The sequence below is a fragment of the Bactrocera dorsalis genome, chromosome 4 (genome assembly GCF_023373825.1).
Source record: "Bactrocera dorsalis isolate Fly_Bdor chromosome 4, ASM2337382v1, whole genome shotgun sequence".
NCBI classification, from domain to species: Eukaryota; Metazoa; Arthropoda; class Insecta; order Diptera; family Tephritidae; genus Bactrocera; species Bactrocera dorsalis.
This window is the reverse complement of record NC_064306.1, coordinates 27,990,692-28,009,937: the sequence shown is the minus strand read 5'-3', so window position 1 is coordinate 28,009,937 and position 19,246 is coordinate 27,990,692. Positions and strand designations below refer to the sequence as shown.

General features: G+C 39.2%; 2 protein-coding genes across 2 annotated transcripts; both read left to right on the top strand.

Moving 5' to 3' along the window:
* Positions 1-1,738: 1,738 nt before the first annotated feature.
* LOC115066061 (uncharacterized) lies at positions 1,739-7,590 on the top strand. Its single transcript, XM_029549684.2, has 2 exons — positions 1,739-2,820; positions 7,058-7,590. Exons 1-2 carry the CDS (start codon positions 2,232-2,234, stop codon positions 7,588-7,590), a joined length of 1,122 nt encoding a protein of 373 aa, XP_029405544.2. The 5' UTR covers positions 1,739-2,231.
* Positions 7,591-13,126: 5,536 nt separating this feature from the next.
* LOC105224994 (gamma-tubulin complex component 5) lies at positions 13,127-17,629 on the top strand. The gene is made up of 7 exons (XM_011203289.4): positions 13,127-13,793; positions 13,883-14,356; positions 14,414-15,745; positions 16,443-16,580; positions 16,637-17,080; positions 17,158-17,383; positions 17,456-17,629. Exons 1-7 carry the CDS (start codon positions 13,281-13,283, stop codon positions 17,497-17,499), a joined length of 3,171 nt encoding a protein of 1,056 aa, XP_011201591.3. The 5' UTR covers positions 13,127-13,280; the 3' UTR covers positions 17,500-17,629.
* Positions 17,630-19,246: the final 1,617 nt, after the last annotated feature.

Here is a 19,246-nt window from a genome sequence, read left to right as displayed (position 1 = left end):
CGCCTCTGATTATTTATTAAAATACTTTTTATGATGAACATAGTCGCATTTCGTTTCTCAAACCATTTTTTCATTGTTAGGCTAAAGGCTTTTCAATCCAAGAGTAGGTGTGAGACGAAAATTTCGACGGGGTTTATCTTGTCAATTGAAAAATCGCCAGCCTGACACATAGATGACGCTACTAGAATTAAATCCATATGATTTCTAGTTAGCCATAACCTTCAAAACGGGTATATAAATTTGACAGCTGTCGCATTATTAGTTTGTCCACCATTGCACTCCGAAGTTCAATCGTTAGTCATCCGAGTGGACTGTTCATGATGAACCCGCTCCAAAGCGTGGAAAAACGCAACAGTGGGCTGGCAAGGTTACAACACCTGTTTTTGGCTACCTTGAAATGAGAAGGACTATCAAAAGTAATTATGACATAGGGTTTTAAGGACGAAATCGCCGAAAAACGGCCGCCATTGAAGAAAAAGGAAGTGCTATTTCACCAAGACAATGCACCGAGTCACAAGTCAGTAAAAATGATGGCGAAAATCCATGAATTCGGCTTCTAATTACTTTTGCATGCACCGTATTTTCCAGATCTGGCCCCCAGCAAATATTTCCTGTTCTCAGATCAAATAGAATGCTCGGTAGGAAGAAAATTTCGTCGAGTGAGAAGGTGATCGCCGAAACTGGTTCCTATTTTGAAGCAAAGAACAAATCATTCTACAAAAATAGTATCGAAAACTTGGAGCATCGATATAATTAGAGTATAATCCTTAAAGGATTAGCCAAAAAAATTGTGTTTTACTATGGTAGGTCGGGATTCAATTTACCTATTATAAAGATAAATTCAATTATTCTTGTTGAATTAAATAAAAGAACTAGAGATACAGAATAGATAACATTTACCGCCTCAAAACAAAGAGAACTTAAATTACTTTGTCAACGAAATTTTGAAATCAGAAAAAAATGTAATTGGTAGATATGTATAGCAAATCCGGAGCAACAACACAAGATCATAAGTTAAAGTTACTTGTGTAATTCTAAAATAAGATTCTTACAGATAAAATAATATTTTCAATTATTTTTTTTTCTATAAACGAAAAATATAACCCTTAAGATAACTTTTCATAAAATTGTAAGGAAAGAGGAAAAGAAAAATATCAATAAAGAATTTAGTTATGATATTCACGTTGAATTGTAATTATCAGTTCGTGATCAGTGGGTAAAGGGCTCATTAACAATAATAGCGTACTGTACACTTTGAACGAGCGAAACTCAATCATTCTTGAAGAAAATTTCTTGTGAAAACCACAAAATGATACTCACAATTTGACATGCAATTTGTAACAATAACAAAACTAATACACTTACATAAAGGCAATTATTGACTTCACTTACCCAACAAAATTATTTTTTACACTCTGCGATCAACACTTTCTTTTACCAACAACAAAGGCTATACGCGTTGGCAACGATGCCAAAAACACTTGAACACGCGCCTCACCGTCTGGCCCGACGATCCACAAGAGCAACACTTGCGTCCTATTGGTCAAAGAAGACGGCGTATCGTTCAACGATCGCCACCAATAGGAACGCGACAACAACAATATACGCCAACACTTTGCTGCTGCTGCATGAGGTTGTGTTGTGCAGCTGTAAGTAGAATAGGAAATTACTTGTAGTAAACATATAAAACCAAAAAAAATAAAAACAAAAACAACAACATGTGTGGAAAACTGAATTTTCTAATTACAGGCATTTAAAATTTTGTTACTTTTGCCTTAGTGCCTGCCACATTTCAATTTGGTTTAGCTGTCTGTTTGTATGGATGTGCAGCCATATGGGCGTAAAAGCGATATATTTGTGGAAATATTGTTGTATGTGTGATAATTTCCGCTTCTAAACAAATATTGAAACAATTCTTTGCTTTAAGTAGTCATCTTAAGAGGAACCAACTGAGCGTACACGCGGCACACTTTCACAAGCAAGCAACGGGCGAACAGTTGGAGAATACCCGCCGATCGCATAATCGATATTAAAGTGTTTTAGAAGTGATAAGTGCGAGTTTAGTAAATATTACAAGGGATAAAGTGAAATTTGCAAAGAAAATTTCGAGAAAATTATTAAAAAGAAGACTGATAATAATTACAGAATTTTAAAATTTGAGCGCCGTCGGCTTTGCCATATATTTAAAAACCTAAAAAAAACCCGACATAACCATAAAACCACTCGCCGTAATGCCCGGACAATACACGCCACCCACATCGCCCACCCCATCAGATCAAACCATAGCGCACGATATGCACCACAACAGCATGACGCCGCCGCCACAAACGCTAACCACCTACTCACCCAACTCCAGCAGTTCCACCATATACTCTTGCGCTTCCGCGGCCACAACCAACTCACCACCGCCGGCGCCGCAGAAGGAGTCGCGCATGTTGCGCACACCGAAATGTGCACGCTGTCGCAATCACGGCGTCATCTCTTGTGTCAAAGGTCACAAAAAGCTTTGTCGCTGGCGTGAATGTTGCTGTCCGAACTGTCAGTTGGTTGTCGATCGGCAGCGTGTGATGGCCGCCCAGGTGGCGTTGCGACGCCAGCAATCTATGGAAGCATTGGAGGCACAGTCGAGTGGTCAGAGCGTGTTGAGTGAAGGTGCTACAGCAACAAGCACAACAACACAAACGTGCGGTAATGCGGATGTTAAAGCAACTTCCAGTTCATTTCGCACCAAACAGGCGTTGATCGCACAAAAAAAGATCTACAAGCAACGTTTGCGCTCACTACAACAAACAACGCTGCACATAACCGCTGCTATGGAAGGTGAGTTTGATAAAATATATACAAAAGTATTTAGTCTTATTTGGGTAATCATAAGCAATAATTATTAAATGAGTTTGCCCATCGTATTGCCACACAAATTTTCTTCGGCGAACTAATTTTTTCATTCATTCATTGAATCAGTTTTATTAATGTAGTGATTATTGATCTTGCTGATCGTGCCACACAATCGTTTCTGCTTCTTCATCCATGTAACTTACTTTCTCATTCATTTTCGGTTTTTTGTTTATTCATTTGTTGCTCAATTGAAGTTCAATTTGTGGGGAGAGTCAGCTCATCAGCCGGCGCACGCTTTGATAGACAGTTTCATTTGGCACCAGCTGTCGACAGCTTCCACATTACGTATGCTCCCTCCAGTCCAATCACACAGAAGTCCACACGCTCAGTGAGTTCTGCATTTGCACAGCTCCATATACATATGTGAGTTGTTCGAAAGGATTTGGTATTTCCCTTTGTATTTCTTTCCACTTGTTGTTTTTGTTTTTTGTTTACACATAGCAACAATTCACCTAAACTCATCAGTCGAATGTGGTATCAATCAAAATCTGTGCTGGTAATGCATTTATTTGCTAATATTTGAAGCGCTTCTGTTAGACATCTGTATGTATGTATATAATTGACTGGCGTGTTAATGGATTGGTAATATTTTCTCATTTTGCCACACCAAAGAAATTAGCTAATATTCATATCTCTGTTCGAAGCAATTTTTGTTTTCTATTGATGGATATTATTTATTATTTTTTGAGCTCCAGTGACTGAAGCAGGCAAATATAAATTTTGTGTTAACAGTTTGCCACACTGCCATAGAGTTTTTCAATATACATACCTCGACGGAACATCGAACCCTGATGCTTCATACTGGAGAAACACAAATTCACTAAAGTTAGAGCTTATTACTTCCATTTTCACAAAAACCAAGTAATAGATATGTTCACACGTTACGATACCCCACTCGTGGTCTAATTTAAAAAAAAAGTGGAATCCATTTTGGCTAACGGATGAATTTGCTAAGTGCGTCTATTCTAATTCAGTTAACCCGAAACGCACTTTGATCTTTTGCATGCACCTTAAACAGTGACAGCTAGGCGTGTTATGTTTGGTGCGGATATCAGCCCCACAATCACATTGCATCCGCGAAAATCTTTAGCCTCACCGCTTGAGTGAGAATGGTACAGTGTGAAAACCCAACATTGCGTCGATGTGAACCTTGCTAAGATGAATATTTTACGTTTCACTCTAGGGCAGAAGGCCTCAAGTGCTGCTTGCTGAGCTAGAGCAAGTCCCATAGATCTAACGTCCGAATGCACGAAGAGCGGGAAACACCTGCTTACTCCCATACTGATGTGATTTGGATAAGGTTGTTTTGCAAGATCATCGACTTTACAGCTTCCGACGACTCCGCTGTGGCCAGGCACCCAGTTTAATAAGAAAGTAGCTACTGCTATTTAGATCATGCACTCCTTGACTCTTTTCGCAGCCACTTTTGAGAAGTATGTACATCTGCCGATTTCTTGGTGACTGCCACTTCCGCTTAAAAGACACTAAAATGGTCTGGCTGCGTGAAAATTGATTGAGAGCTTCCGACAGAAGATTACCACTCCAACTTTCCATAGAGCTTTCATCCATCCGTGAAAGGCCTCACTGTACCGCTTCTCAAACGACTCCGCCCTACTCAAGTTTGCGTGGAGAAGATGCCACTAGGAGTAGGCTCCCCGACGCAGTAGTCCAAGTTATCAGAGATGAGGGATAATTTCAGAATGTCTCTCTCTGGGACGGTTTTTCTTTATGTTTTTACATTACATAGTTTTACATATAGTTGCTGTACGTAAAGCACTAGCTTTTGCGAAGCCTATGTTAAGTACTGACGCACTAACCCTGGAATATATATGTATGTAGGTCAAGTAACAACTAAATCTTTCTAAATATCTTTCTCTGTTGGTATTGTAACAACTTTTAATATATGATTAGTCATAATTTCCTTGAGGTTATACAGGAAACTATGAAATCATGTATGTATGTGCGTAATGAATATGTGCCTTGATTGAAATATTCAAACGAAATTATGGTTGATATTAAAATTTCCGACCATTTGGCTTTCAACACTTTGAGTTTGTGGAAAGCTTTGAGTATTGAATGATTTTCAAGGAAATTAACAATTTTAATGGACATGTCATTACATGAAAATTATGTTGAAGATTTATTTATGTGTATAAGATGATATAACTAATGTACATATACCAAATGATCAAATTTGAATCGGACTGACAAGAATGTAAAACTGTACAAATTTTTATTGTCAATTCCAAAACAGGCTGCTGAGCCCAAAGAACCATGCCAACGATAGAAACAATTTTCCATACACCCGTCACAACCCTTAGCCGTCAATGCCTTCATCGAATTGCAGTTTCTTCGGTTTTGTCATCAGCTAGAATATTGGACAGTTTCGACATTATATTGATAAATATGGAGTCATCTGCTACTGGTCGTTATTTTTGCAACAGATTCAGGTCTTTTAGAACGATTCTAGAATTTAGACGCTTCATAACCAAAACATTAACCAAAATATGTTGAGCCGTTCTAAAAGAGATTATGAGATTCTCTGCTATCTCTCCGATGCCAACGTGGATATTTTCAAGCCCTGTTTCTTTAACGCTTTCGTTGTTATCATGGATGGACTAGCTGCAAATTTTTGATAACTTCACAACCTTAACCGAATTCTTTCTGCCACTCAAATACTTATGTTTGTGTTACAGTAGACTCCCTAAAACCCCTTTGCAAGATTTTCAATAGGTCCGTAGTCATGATTTCATTGGAAAATACAAAATTTCAAGCAAACTCGATTTAAATTTTTTTCCATGATAAAAATTGCCAGACATTCTCCTTTGAAACTGTAAAACCTTTAGTATTGAAAAAAATTGTCTGCTGCATAAAGTAATTTGTCGTGTGATAATGTCTGAAAAAAAATTCACTTACATATACATATACATACATATGTGCATGTGGACACATTCACTTTGTAAGATCACTTTTTTCGGTCTCAAACCGCAAAATAAATCACACAAAAAATAACTTAAAAAAATATGACTTATGAACGAACTAACTACTCAAATTTCACCACGACATACATACATACATGTGTGTACTAAGTATACACATACATATGTACATATGTCTAATTGTTGACCACTGGCAGACAGATCGAGACCTAGACTGGTGCCATACTGTCTGAGACGATGCAGACAAGCCAGACACACTGTCGCCTCCGAACCAAACACCAGTGTCTACGCTTAAGATGCCCACAGCGACCCACACTTAGAAAATTCAATTACTTAGTAATTTGATGCTTTAAGATGCATAAAATAGTATAAACTGCAGTGCAGGCAACCCACACACGCACACCAAAACATATATGTAAAGTTTCAAGAGGGCCAAATGCACACAGAAAAAATCAAAAATAAAAACAAAAAATGTTACAAATGCAGGAAATACAGCCACAGCAGCAACAACACCAACAACAATAAACAAAAAAGTTCAGTGCAACTGAAAAAACACATAAGAAATATGAAAATAATAGCAAATTGCTGTGGACTAACCAATTGTATTTGTAATTGGAGTCATTTGTGAGGACATGTGCTGACGATATCCTGCAATTTGACTAACTCAACACACGCAGACGTTTGGTGCAGCATTAGACATTTCTTTGCGAGTGTGTGTGTGTGAATGCGTGGACTCATTAACCATACGTTCCTGTCAGAGACTATGGAGAAATGTAGGCTGAAATGGAAAACACTTGAAATTGCGCGTTCCATCTGGTTTCCAGAGAAATCCGTTGTTTACGTGAATGCACGCGAAGTAACTCAATTGCAGCGGCCGACAGAATTTACAACATCCTTTTGCTCGCTTAGACGATCAACCACTCGTGGGTGTCAATTTTCATCAAATTACCAATACAGCCAATAGGCTGGTAGTGTCTAATTGACGAATTAGTTACTTTCTCCGTGGACTTGTGAAAATTTCACTGCTGAATGCATCGGTGCCATTCACACACTTCAAAAAGAGCAATCCTTGTAACATGAAATCGTCGTATTTGGGGGCAGTTACCCATTTCCGCTACAAAATGCACGAATTATTCACTTAAATGTGTTAAAACAATCACACACACACATACTGATCTTGAGCGACACATTTCATTAACATGCTGCTTTCATTACTATTCCAGAATACAAGCAACGTTTTCCCACCATTAATTCACCGTTACTGGAGCGTATCCGTAAGCGACGCGCCTTCGCCGATCCCGAACTGAATTGGGTGAATCTGGATGCCGCCACATTGCTGTCTACAACGACGCCTCTAACACAATTTCACACGACCGACGTGCCGCATGCAACAATCGCCATGCCCAATACGCTGCCACACGGTCATGGTAGCGCTTATATGGGCTCACCGCCACTGCCGCCCTACTTTGTCACGCCCACATTGTTTCCAGCAGCTGCGCCTGACACCTATTCCTTCTGCAGCAACTTCGAAAAATGTCCTGCCGTTGCTCCGCCATCCATCGACTCGCATTATGCCCCTTTGTCGCTGTGGCATACCAACCCCTTGTCAACGCCGACAGCACTAACTTCTTCTGCGCAAGTGACACCTGCTACCACACCGAATGGTGCGCAAGCGCAGAGTGTGGACTTAATTACGCCCGTTAAGAAGCCAAAACTTAGCTTTTCCATTGAATCAATTATTGGCGTTAGCTTATAAGATTGACATATGTAGTTCATAATGAAGCTTACTAATTTTAGTTTTATCAAGAAAATTTTTTCTGTAAATACATTTATATAGTATACATAATATTAATATGCATTTATCAGTATGTGATTTTAATGTTTAGAATAAATACAACTTAATTAATATTGTTATGCTTCATTACTTTTGATTAAAAGCAAAAATGACGTCGTCCAATAGCTTTGCGTGGTCGAAGGTTGAAATGGTGACTTACGAACCGTTTATGGCATAAGATTTTGAATCCAATGTATTTATTGCACGGTGATGTAGACTGTCAAACAGTAAGCTCTAGATCTGAACAAAAGTATAGTATGTCGAAAAAATTCTGGGAAGTCATTACCTGCAGCAACTCTTTAAATTCTGATTTTATACTTGTTTCTAGACTATTGTTGTCGAAGTAGAATTAAGATAAAATAAGAAAAAGCGTTAACAGCCGAAACATCCCGAATGCGGGACAGTCAAGAAGAAAGTGCTGGCTAGTTTCTGCCGCATCTTCTTCTAAGCAGCTTCTGCACACGGCATCCGGTAAGATTCCAAGTCTTATAGCATGTGTGCCAATAGGGCAATGGCCCGTCAAAAGCCCCACCACTAAGGAGAGGCTAGCTTTATTGAGGGCAAGGAGATCGTTAGATCTTCTGCGATCTATTCTGGGCCAGAATGCTCTTCCGACCGCGCAAAGTACCAATGCTGGCCCAACGTTGGCTAAGCATCCGCGAGGCCCAACTATCCAGTAGTAGGACACAAGAGGACACCGGAGCACCGACCCGTTCCCATTCATTGCTAGCTCATCAGCTTTGCAATTACCCGCTATTTCGCTGTGGCCCGGCACCCATACAAGTCTTATAGTAAATACTGTCGCCGCCAGGGACAGTGCTGCCAGGCACTCCTCAACCAGCCCTGAACGCACTGTGAATGAGTTCAGGGCTAGTATCGCTGCTCTACTATCTGAGTGAATGGTCACCTCCCTGAAGGTGGACACTCTCCGGAGTAGCAGATCTGCTGCTACCTTGATGGCTGCAACCTCAGCCTGGAAGACACTGCAGTAGTTGGGAAGTCTGAAACTGGAGCTGATGGAGAGCTCCCGACAGTAAACCCCTCCACCAACCTTCCCCCTAAGCTTTGACCCATCCGTAAAGAAGCTAACGGCTTCTGCCCACCCATAGCTCCCTCTTCGGTATATGGGTAGAGAAGGAACCGCGAGAGTTTGATACAGCGACTCCTTGATCCAGATGATCCGGGATACAGTCAAAGCTTGTAAGGATGTCTGAGTGTTCAAAAACACGCTCCTTTAGGAACCCAGATTCCCTGAGCCTAATCGCCACTTTTGCGGCCAACCACCTTCCGGCAATGTCAACGGGCGTTATGTTCAAAATTGCATTAAGTGCCATGGTTGGGGTGGACCTTAATGCACCGCACATGCTGATGAGCGCAGCCCGTTGAACGCTTCCGAGTTTCTTAGCAAGTGTGGTCCTCTGTAAAGCCCTCCACCACATAAAGACTCCATAGAACATTATAGGCTTTACTATGGTGTCATAGAGCCAGAGGACCACCTTCGGTGAGAGGTCCCACCTTTTGCCGATAGCTCTCTACAGCAGTATAGGGCAATCGATGCCTTTTTGGCTCTCTCCTCGATATTCGGCTTCCATGAAAGCTTCTTATCCAGGATGAGCCCTAGATACTTCACTGTTTCTGCCGGTTGTAGGCAAATACCTCCCATTCGCGGCAAAGGTGCCACTAGGATCTTATATCTTCTGCTAAATAAAACCATTTCTGTTTTATTCGGGTTTATGGCGAGTCCACTTCCTACCGCCCATTTTGTTACAACGCCGAGATATCCCTGCGTCAGCTCGTATACGGTGCTAAGGAATTTTCCTTTGACCATAAGTGCAACATCGTCTGCAAAGGCAATCACCCGACAGCCCAGATCCTCTAGTTTCTTAAGAAGGTCGTTAACGACCAGAATCCATAGAAGAGGAGAAAGAACCCCGCCCTGGGGGGTTTCCCTGCTCACACTTCGACGCGCGCGCGCGCTGCCCCATTCTGTTTCCACCACTCTGTCACACAGAAAACTGAAGATGAGATGCTTGAGGTTCGATTCAACCCCAAGACCATCTAGAGCAGTTATGACTGCCTCCGGCAAGACATTGTTGAAAGCTCCCTCAATATCAAGGAAGGTCCCAACCACGAAATCTTTAGCTTCAATGGCTTCCTCCAGCCACGACACGATAGTGTGCAGGACAGTATCCACCGACCTGCCTTTACGATACGCATGTTGCGCTCCTGATAGGTAGTCTCTCGGAATGCGCCTCCTTAAATACCAGTCCATCAGCCTCTCCAAGGTTTTAAGCAGAAAAGAGGAGAGGCTGATGGGTCTGAAATCCTTATAACACCCTTCACAAATACAAAAGTTTAGATGTGATTAGTAAGTTTGCATGGCTGCTATATGCTATAGTGACCCGTTATCGGCGGTTCCGACAAATGTGCAGCTTCTTGGAGATGACTTGTTTGCATATATGTATATAAACCGACAGGCAGACGGATAGAGATATAATAACAATCGAAAGCCGATATACTGGTGGAAATAGGAAATCGCCAAGCTGAGGAAGCTCTGTCACTCAACTAAACGCCGCCTACAGCGTAACCAGAGAGGTAAAAACTAAATCCGCATCTGAGAAAAATTTAAATGCTGAAGTCAGCCATTACCCCTAGTTAAAGATCACGTTTCGAAAAGCTCTGTGAAATGGCAAACATAGATCTCTGGAGAGCGGAATACAAAATTTGTCTGTCGAAGTTCAAAAATAAGTTGCAGCAATCTTTTTTTGTAAGAAATGTTGTCGAAGCATTGTTTCCTAAGTTTAGCGAAACGAAGCCACCCCTATTAGTCACAGAAGAACTATTGGCTATTGAGAAAAATATCAAAAACTCCAAAGCGCCTGGAATAGATGGTATACCAAATAGAGCCATAAAAGAAGCCATAATTCTAAGACCCAGTATGTTTGTTAACATGCACTATGCGTGTATATTAAAAGAGGTGTTCCCCGATTCATGGAAGGTACAGCATCTACTCCTAAAGCCAAAAAAACCACCTGAAGATCTTTCATATCAACCGCATGCATGAGGTAGTGGTGATTGGTAAAGTTATCAGAGAGATAATACGGCCTTTTAAGAAAGAGGACCACTATTGACGCACTAAGAGAAGTTGATACTGGGAAGTGTACAATAAGTGGGAAAAGGTGGAATGGTGGTACAAAAAAAAACTTCGCGTAAATAACCGTGGTTGAAAAGAAATAAAGGACGTGTGTGTTCCAGCTGATGATTTTTAATAGCTAAGGTAATGAGTTCAGTTATACTATATGCAGCTCCAATATGGATACAGGCTTTAGATATAAAATCAAATGCTAGACCAATTAACGCAGTGCATAGGCTTTCTGAAAAACGCGTGATAAGTGCTTTCCGAAACATATCAAATGTCGCTGCTGAGGTATTAGCCAGTATGGCGGCGATTGACATCCAGGGAGACGAATTCGCGCGAATATATAGTATACATAACTTATTAGGGACGTCTATCGCAGCAAAAAGAGATTAGGATCAAAAGCATTGCAATATGACAGCAACGGGGGCAAACTTCATGCAAAGGACGGTGGACCCGCAGATCGATTCCGGACATATATTCGTGAGTAGATAGAAAACATGGGGACCTGGATTTCCACCTAACCCAAAAACTCAGTGGCCTTGAGTGCTTTAGAACCTACCTACATAAATATCGTCATGACTTTAGTCTATACTGTCCGACGTGTACAGAGTGTATAGAAGGCTCTGAACACATACTCAATCATAGCCTTCGGTTTTCAAGTATAAGGGAAAAGCTGAAAACCGCACTTGGATGTAGTCTCACGGTGGAAAATTTGACTGTGCTTATATGCGAGTCCTCTATAAAGCTGTCGGCGAAGCGGCATGATTGAGATATTTACAACAGATTAGGCGTCAGTCAGACCGTACAATAGAGGAGACTCAAATGTCTTCTTCACTCCCATGAAGTAATAATTAGTCCAATTGTCCCCTGTGAGACATGAGATGGGAGTAGGTTAGGTTTAGCAGAGCACTTTGGCTTTCGATGCTTCCTCCTACTATAAAAAACAAACGGATAGATGGAAGGCGATGTCTAAATCGACTCAGATATCTTTTATATTGGGACTCCGACGTTTCATTCTGGATGTTATGAACTTTGTAGTAAACTTAATATACCCTGTTCAAGGTATAAAAAAGTAAATGTGAAAGCAACGCATCTTCGATTTATTATGGACACACTCTAATCTACTGCGCGATTTTTGCCTTGAGTTCTTGTGCAATTCCTTACTGGAAAATCCATGCTCTCTATCGAAGAGAGTACGGCTTTACTCCATCTTCTAAAAATTCTGTTGGTACACTATTGCCGCATTTTTTACCCTTTTTCACAGAAATGATGAGGAGTCGCCTTTACAGAAAATTCCGCACCAAACCATTACAGCAGCAGAATGGTGATCGCGTTGAAGCTTTGGAATAATATGTTTGTGTATATAATGGGTTTGCGCAGAATGCAAAGTGTTTAAATTAAAAAAAAAATAGCAAATTAAAAGTAGCACTTACCATTAAATATATGCTTGTATTTATTAAAAGTAGTCAAAAAATTATAAAACATTAATCCGACATAGTAAATTACTTTCCATTAATATACCATGATAATTCACTTTTTGTAAAATTATTATTCACAAAAGCTGTTAGCGGAAATATACCGTCAAAATATTGAAGATATGCAAACATTTCAATTATTCGCTATGAATTGAGGAAATACACCGACATTTGGACGGATAGAAACGAACACATGCGCACACACATATGCCGAAACGACAGATTTTGTTATTGTGATAGCAGAAAACATTCCTGAAGTAATTTGAAGGAATGCTACCTGTAAGACAGTCCTTGGCCGGATATATGTAAGTCCGGGTGCGTTCCGAAAACGTAGACTCAACTGTCGCGGGAACTTCCCGAACGACGCATATTTATGTCCGGTGAACGATGTTGACAAAGTAGCATTATTCAAATTTTGCTATAAATCTTTTACGTTATTTATCACTATATTAATTAAATATTTCATTTTACACACATGCGCTGCTCAAACGATAAATGTAATATGATATATATTTTGCAACTAAGAGACGCTTTAATTCAATAAAAATCCACTAAATTTAATTTTACCGATAAAGCCAACTAACGGAAGTGGAGAGTGGGCAGACATAGCCCAGCAGAAGATGCGCTGATTATTTTTGCTTATAGATTCACAATGAAAAAACTACCGATATACAAATAATCTAGTGCTGGTATAAAAATGTAATAAGTAAATATTATTAATGAATTTCTGTTAAAAATAAAATATAAGAATTTCAATTCAAAAAATTCAATATTTCCAATAGCACTATAACATTTTATTGGAAAAAGTTTATTGTGAATGATTTTACTGTGAAGTTTCAGCTGGAATATGCAAGAGGAAGCATAGTAAACGGTACATCAGGAATGTAAACAAAAATAAAAACATTTAACTCTAAATCTAAAACTGATACTTTAATTAATTTGAAATAGATGTATTATTAAGGAAATTGTTGGGGCTATTTAAGCTATTTAAAAGTGAAATGTCTGTGCAGGAGGAACGCAATGAAATCATACGAGAGAATATACCACTACTAGTTAAAGCTCTCACAGGTTTCGCAGATGATGATGAGAAATTGCGCGGCTACGAACAAATGGCTTGGTCCATCATACGAAACCATCGCAATTTAAGCACCAACAGCCATGAGGTGCGAAGGCGCATAGAAGGAATACAAGAAAAATTCGCAGTCGACAATAATTTGGAGTATGCTGAACATCTTGGCAGACTATGCGATGAGGTCATTCAACATCCGCTCTGTAAAGAGCATTATGAAGTTGATATAGAATGGTCATTACTAGATTTTCTACTATCGCTTGCAAACAATCCTACTGGTGCGCTACGAAAAAATAAAGATAAAATTGATAAGCTCTTAAAGGAACATGAAGAACTTGTACGTGAAAATAGCGCTGAAAATGAGACCGAGTATTGGAAGAAAGTGCTACAGGAAGATTTTATACCATTGGAACACTCTTATAGTAGTTCTTCGGATTTGAGTGTTAGTAAATAATATAAAATATCATATAGTGCAAAATTGTTAAAATGTGTTTTGAAAATTATTTATAATTTTTACTTTTTTCTCTCAAGTACTGGTCGGATGCAACAATAGATGAGATTATGGGTTTATATGCAAACTATGAAGTCAGATCATCAGATGAGATTTCTTTTCCTACAAGATCCAACACACCGTTACCACCTCGTGGAATGGAAGATTTAAAACCACCACGAAGATGCTTTTCCTGCACTACGTTCGATAGCAAATCGGCCGAGAAACGACTGCTAACTACGGTTCAAAATTCTTGGTGGGAGAAAGGTGTTAGAATAGTGCAGCCGCATATAGAAAGCACAAATAAAGAAGCGAATTTCGCATTAGAATACCATAATCTTCATAAAACTGCAAGAAGTCAACGTCAGCGTGATCCACCCGAAACAGCTACGGAATATTGTTTGTTGCGTGAAATTTTTTGGATGTTTCAGGTGCCGCAAACATGCAAATTTTTTCATGTGAATGGTGAAAACATTAAAATTAGAAAAAATGTCACACTGACCAGCACAAGATCGGTATGAAGCTCGTATTTTTATTTTGCGTGCATTTGAAATTATTTACAAACTTTTCAGATTGCTCTTTGTTCAATGTTAGAAAATCATTTTCTGCCTTATATACGCATGATGCAAGAGTTGCGCAATTTCAGCAAACTCATATACGGTTCGGATGATTATACACCGCCAAATACATTAGAACATTATGCAGCCAGCTTGGAACTACTACTCGACCCTATCTGGAATGAGTTGCTGGCATGCGAAAGGACCTTAATAACTCAACCTGATTGTGAAATTAACACTGTCATCAGCTTGCACAATAAATTGCGACCAACATTTGCTAAACTTTCCATTTTGCATAACATACATCAACAAGCGGTCTTGAATATACGCCAATTGCCAGCGCATATCTCAAGTACGCACTTATTAGCCGCTTTAATTCACTGCAATCGAACTGCGACAACTGCACTTGAAGCGAATTTAGCGATGTCGCTATTCCTCGCTTCAGTAAGAGTGTTCTTAATCATTGCCGACACATGGTGGACCGAAGGCCGCCTGGATGATTGGCATAATGAATTCATTATCGAACGTGTAAATGAATCGGGTCAAAGTATACGTGTGCGTGAATTTTATAAGAATAAAGAGAAAGCATTCTTCGTGTCGACACAAGTTTCAAAAATGATAACTGAGAATAGTTTTTTCCAACTATTATTGGAACATTCACTCGAAGCTGGCTGCACGTTAAATCTGCTCTATGAAATTAATCGTATTGGCGAATTACGTAGCGCTTGTGATGCCATTGAGGATAAATTATACAACGTTTTCATCGAAGATGTATTGAGACATGTGCGCATTTTGCAAAAACAAATCACCGAAGCAGCAAGAGAGGCCAAAGAGAATGACAGGCTGGAAATTGAAAGTGATGAAATGTCGAACAATGTCGATGAAGTTGATGAAATAGGTGGTGAGGCAGAAGTCAGCGAAACAGATAAGCGACATACATCGCAAAACTGTAATGACGATGACCAAATACTCAAAAAATTAACAACAAATGATGATTTTCTACTACTGGCTTTCACAATGAATATGGATTTAAATGATACTGAGACCGCATCGGAAGATCAATGCGATACGCTTAACAAAGGTGGGCCAACAAAAAACGAGGAAACGACTGCTTTGGAGATTTTCGAACAATTCCAACAATCGAAAAATATACTACCTACAGAGGAAGTAGTTTTGAATGCATTGAGTCGCATACTCAAAACCCGTATTGCATTCGCAAACTCGTTTGTAATGCGGTTGTATCGGGAAGAGTTCGATATTTTGAAGCATTTGCGGAACATACGCAAAATATATTTACTAGAGGCGAGCGATATAATGCATCAGTTCTACAGTAAACTATTCAAACAGGTATTTCAAAGGAAAATTTTACCAACATTTTGAGTGAATCAAATTTGATTTTGCCCCGAAGTTTATAACACGCAGAAATAAACGTCGATGACCCTTTAAAAAATACATAAGTGATAAGCGTGACGGGCCGTCAGACATATGTGAACTAGTCCCTCAGTTTTTTTTGAGATATCGCTGTGAGGTTTTACATACTGTCTTTTCTCTTCAAGAAGCTTTTCATTTGTTGGAACCACTAGTATTGAGGCACTACCTAAAAATATAAAGTCTTTATATGAACAACTTTTTATTTGACAAGATGTCTTTACGAAATTTAATACGAACGATTGTTGTTGTTGTTGTATTTTTTCATCCGGTCAAGGTTTGTCAACTCGGTAGAACTCTGCCGCCACAACAACATATGAACGATTTTCCATACAAACTGATCGATCAAAATCAAGGTCTTGTATGGAAACTTTTTTTTTTAAACACGATATCTTTCCAAAATTTGGCATTTATTGTTGGCCAAGGCAACGCAGTAACCACCGAATAATTTATCCAGATCGAACCACTATAGCATATAGCTACCATACAAACTGACTGATCATAATTAAAATAAAAATCATTTTATACCATTTTATGCTTTAAGAAATGCACCTGTGAAGGGTATTATTGCTTCGTGCAATCAAACTTAATTTTTTTTTGTGTTTTATGTAAACAGATCGAATCAGGCGAGGGCTGGGCCAATGCGTTTTCACTAACCTCACAACTGGATGATATAATATCTGCTAAATTCCCAGACATGTCTTCATTATTTCGTATTGAAATCTGCTCGACATTTGGAAGTCGCACCACTAGGGTAAAACAATCAAGCCCACTATAGCCTTTAAGTTATTTCAATTTATTTCGCTACAGGTCCATGAAGCAGTTGCGGAACTTTCCTTGTCATACAATTTAAGCACCGAATTAGCACATATGATAACACCAATTGACTTAGAGGCATATAATAAAGTATTTCGCTTTCTACTCAAAGTCAAATGGGGCCTAACAACTTTGGAAAATCTACAATTTCCACGTGCGCACAAACGCCGAAGACCCTATGCGCCATACGAAATGGCCGATTTGCTAATGCGTCGTCTCGAACAGTTACGCTTTTGGATGCTATTCGCTCTACAGAGTCTACACTTTCATTTCATGACACATGTGCTGCAAGCGATGGGCGAGCAATTAGATGAAAAGATCATGAAATGCACGAATCTCAAAGAAATGGTAACTGTGCATCGCTCATATATGAATACAGTATGTGAACATTGCTTTCTGACGGATAATTTCGCCTCGTTGAAAACGGGAGTGGATCAGGTGAGCATAACACTGTGATATTTTAACACAAATTATATCTGTAATTCCGTTTATTGTCATTTGTCGTCGTCTTTCAGCTACTGAACTTAACATATATTTTACGCCTGGAATGGAATAGTTGTGTGAAATACATTGAAGTTAAGCGTAATCCCTGGGCGGCGGTGGATATGAACATAAGTTCTGAAGAGCTTGATTATGTTGCACATACACAGATCGAAGCCATAGAGTTGACATATATACGTTGCCATCAGTATATGGCAAATAAGCTAAACATTGAAGTATACGTTGAAAACAATTCATTTCGTAAGTCATCTTACCAGCTAATGCAGTTCCTAATTTGTACTTATTTTAATTATTTTGTCTTTTCCTTTACAGTGTTGGGCCTAAGCACTGCCTTCAACACCAGTTTACCATACTAATAATGCATACATGCAGATTTATCATTAATACTCATACATTTGTTATCATTAATATTTAATAAGTTTGTTGAAACCTTCGAAACGCGAAAAAAATTATGAATTATGAAATACCGAACAATTTAATTGAAAATTTTAATGAAATTCGATACTAGAGGTTTGTAAACACGGCAAGTTAACCCAGTAAGCGAAATGAACTAATAAAGCTTGACTGAAAATATATATGTACATATATGTATATCAAAATATAGAAGCATTAAAGAGTTGATTTTGACACGACTATCTTAGATTCCATGGCTCTAGCAAAATAGTAAAATAGCCGGATTTAGGTAACTGGAATGGTTTACCCGGCCAACCACATTAACTCGACAGTTTCCTCTAAATTACTTCATTGTTACAACAACAACAACAACATAACGTTTCCCCTTCATAATTCCCAGAATATTGCAGCCGGAAATGTTATCTGAATAGTTGTGGAAAATGCCACTGAATTTGCGTTAATATAGCGTCTTTACTTGAAGGGCGAACACCGTTGAATAAAAATGCAACTACTCTCTTAGCAAATGACAGAACTTAAATTTCTCCATGGATATACTTACATGTGTCTATTTGGTCGATTTACCGGTAGATATATGGAATTATATCTGTCCACGAACTGCCTCCTTAGCATTATTCCTTAAGACTCCTCGAGAAAAATGAAAATTTCTCGTGGCAACAGCAACAGTACCCTATTTATCCAAGGAACTATAGCGCCTTTCCTCCATTTTAATTGAGGGGTTGTTGTTGTAACGGGTTCCTAATCCCCGTTAGGATGGTAAGCATTAGCTAAGGTGTCGCCGACGTCAGCCATCGGTAGATCCAAGAAATGCAGCAGGAAATGCTCGGAGAGGAGAAAGAGTCTCTGGTGGTTGTGGGAGTTTTGAAATGTAGAAGGCAACGTAGATTTTTCGATGTCCTCGAGTAGCGTTGTGGGACTGACTGTCTCAAAGGCTATTGACAAATTCACCGCTATTCTCTCGCAGGGTGGTTTCTGGTCAAGGCCACGAACTATCGGGATGCAAACGTTTTGCTATAAACAACACTTTCAAGTCGCGTTAACGTTTCTGAATATGGAAAACTATATATTTCGTGATTTTGATTGCTTAAATGATCCGATCTAAAGAATACGTTCAGAGATTGAACCGTGTCCTTTGACAATAACTCATGCAATTCGCCGGTTCTACGGTATTGGAATTGACCTGGATTCTATCTCGTCTAGGATTGTCATTTCGACGATGTAACTCTATTTGGCCGGGAATATTTCTGCTGCGCTTGGCTCTACCATAATTCCATCTCGGTTAGATGTAACTCATTCAATGGTTGGTATACTCTGTTCAGGATGTGAACAAAGTTCAGTTATTCAAAATTCTCAGAACTATTGGGGTTAACTGTAGCTCTTTATGGTTACCGAAAACAGAAAACAACGTAGCAACAACTTCCGTAAGTTTAAATTATTGAAACTAAATTGGATTTTGTTTATGTTTCGCATTTTTGGTGACAGATGTACATACATATGTACATAGATACTTATGTGTGTATATTTTCGTATTCGTAACGGAACTCTGTGCAATTAAAATAGTAAAAAGAAAATCAGTTGAATTGTGAGCTAGAATTTTGGAACCCCTGTAAGTAGCTGAAAAGAAAAACCACACAGCGCAAATAGCAAAAACGCTAATCCCACGTAAGTTTCATTACTTAGCCAGTTTTTGCT

Coding starts and splice junctions, on each gene's coding strand:
- LOC115066061 (XM_029549684.2), top strand. CDS start 2,232: ATGCCCGGACAATACACGCCACCCACATCGCCCACCCCATCAGATCAA. Junction 2,821..7,057: donor CATAACCGCTGCTATGGAAG/GTGAGTTTGATA, acceptor TTACTATTCCAG/AATACAAGCAACGTTTTCCC.
- LOC105224994 (XM_011203289.4), top strand. CDS start 13,281: ATGTCTGTGCAGGAGGAACGCAATGAAATCATACGAGAGAATATACCA. Junction 15,746..16,442: donor ACAGTAAACTATTCAAACAG/GTATTTCAAAGG, acceptor TTATGTAAACAG/ATCGAATCAGGCGAGGGCTG. Junction 17,384..17,455: donor CGTTGAAAACAATTCATTTC/GTAAGTCATCTT, acceptor TTTCCTTTACAG/TGTTGGGCCTAAGCACTGCC.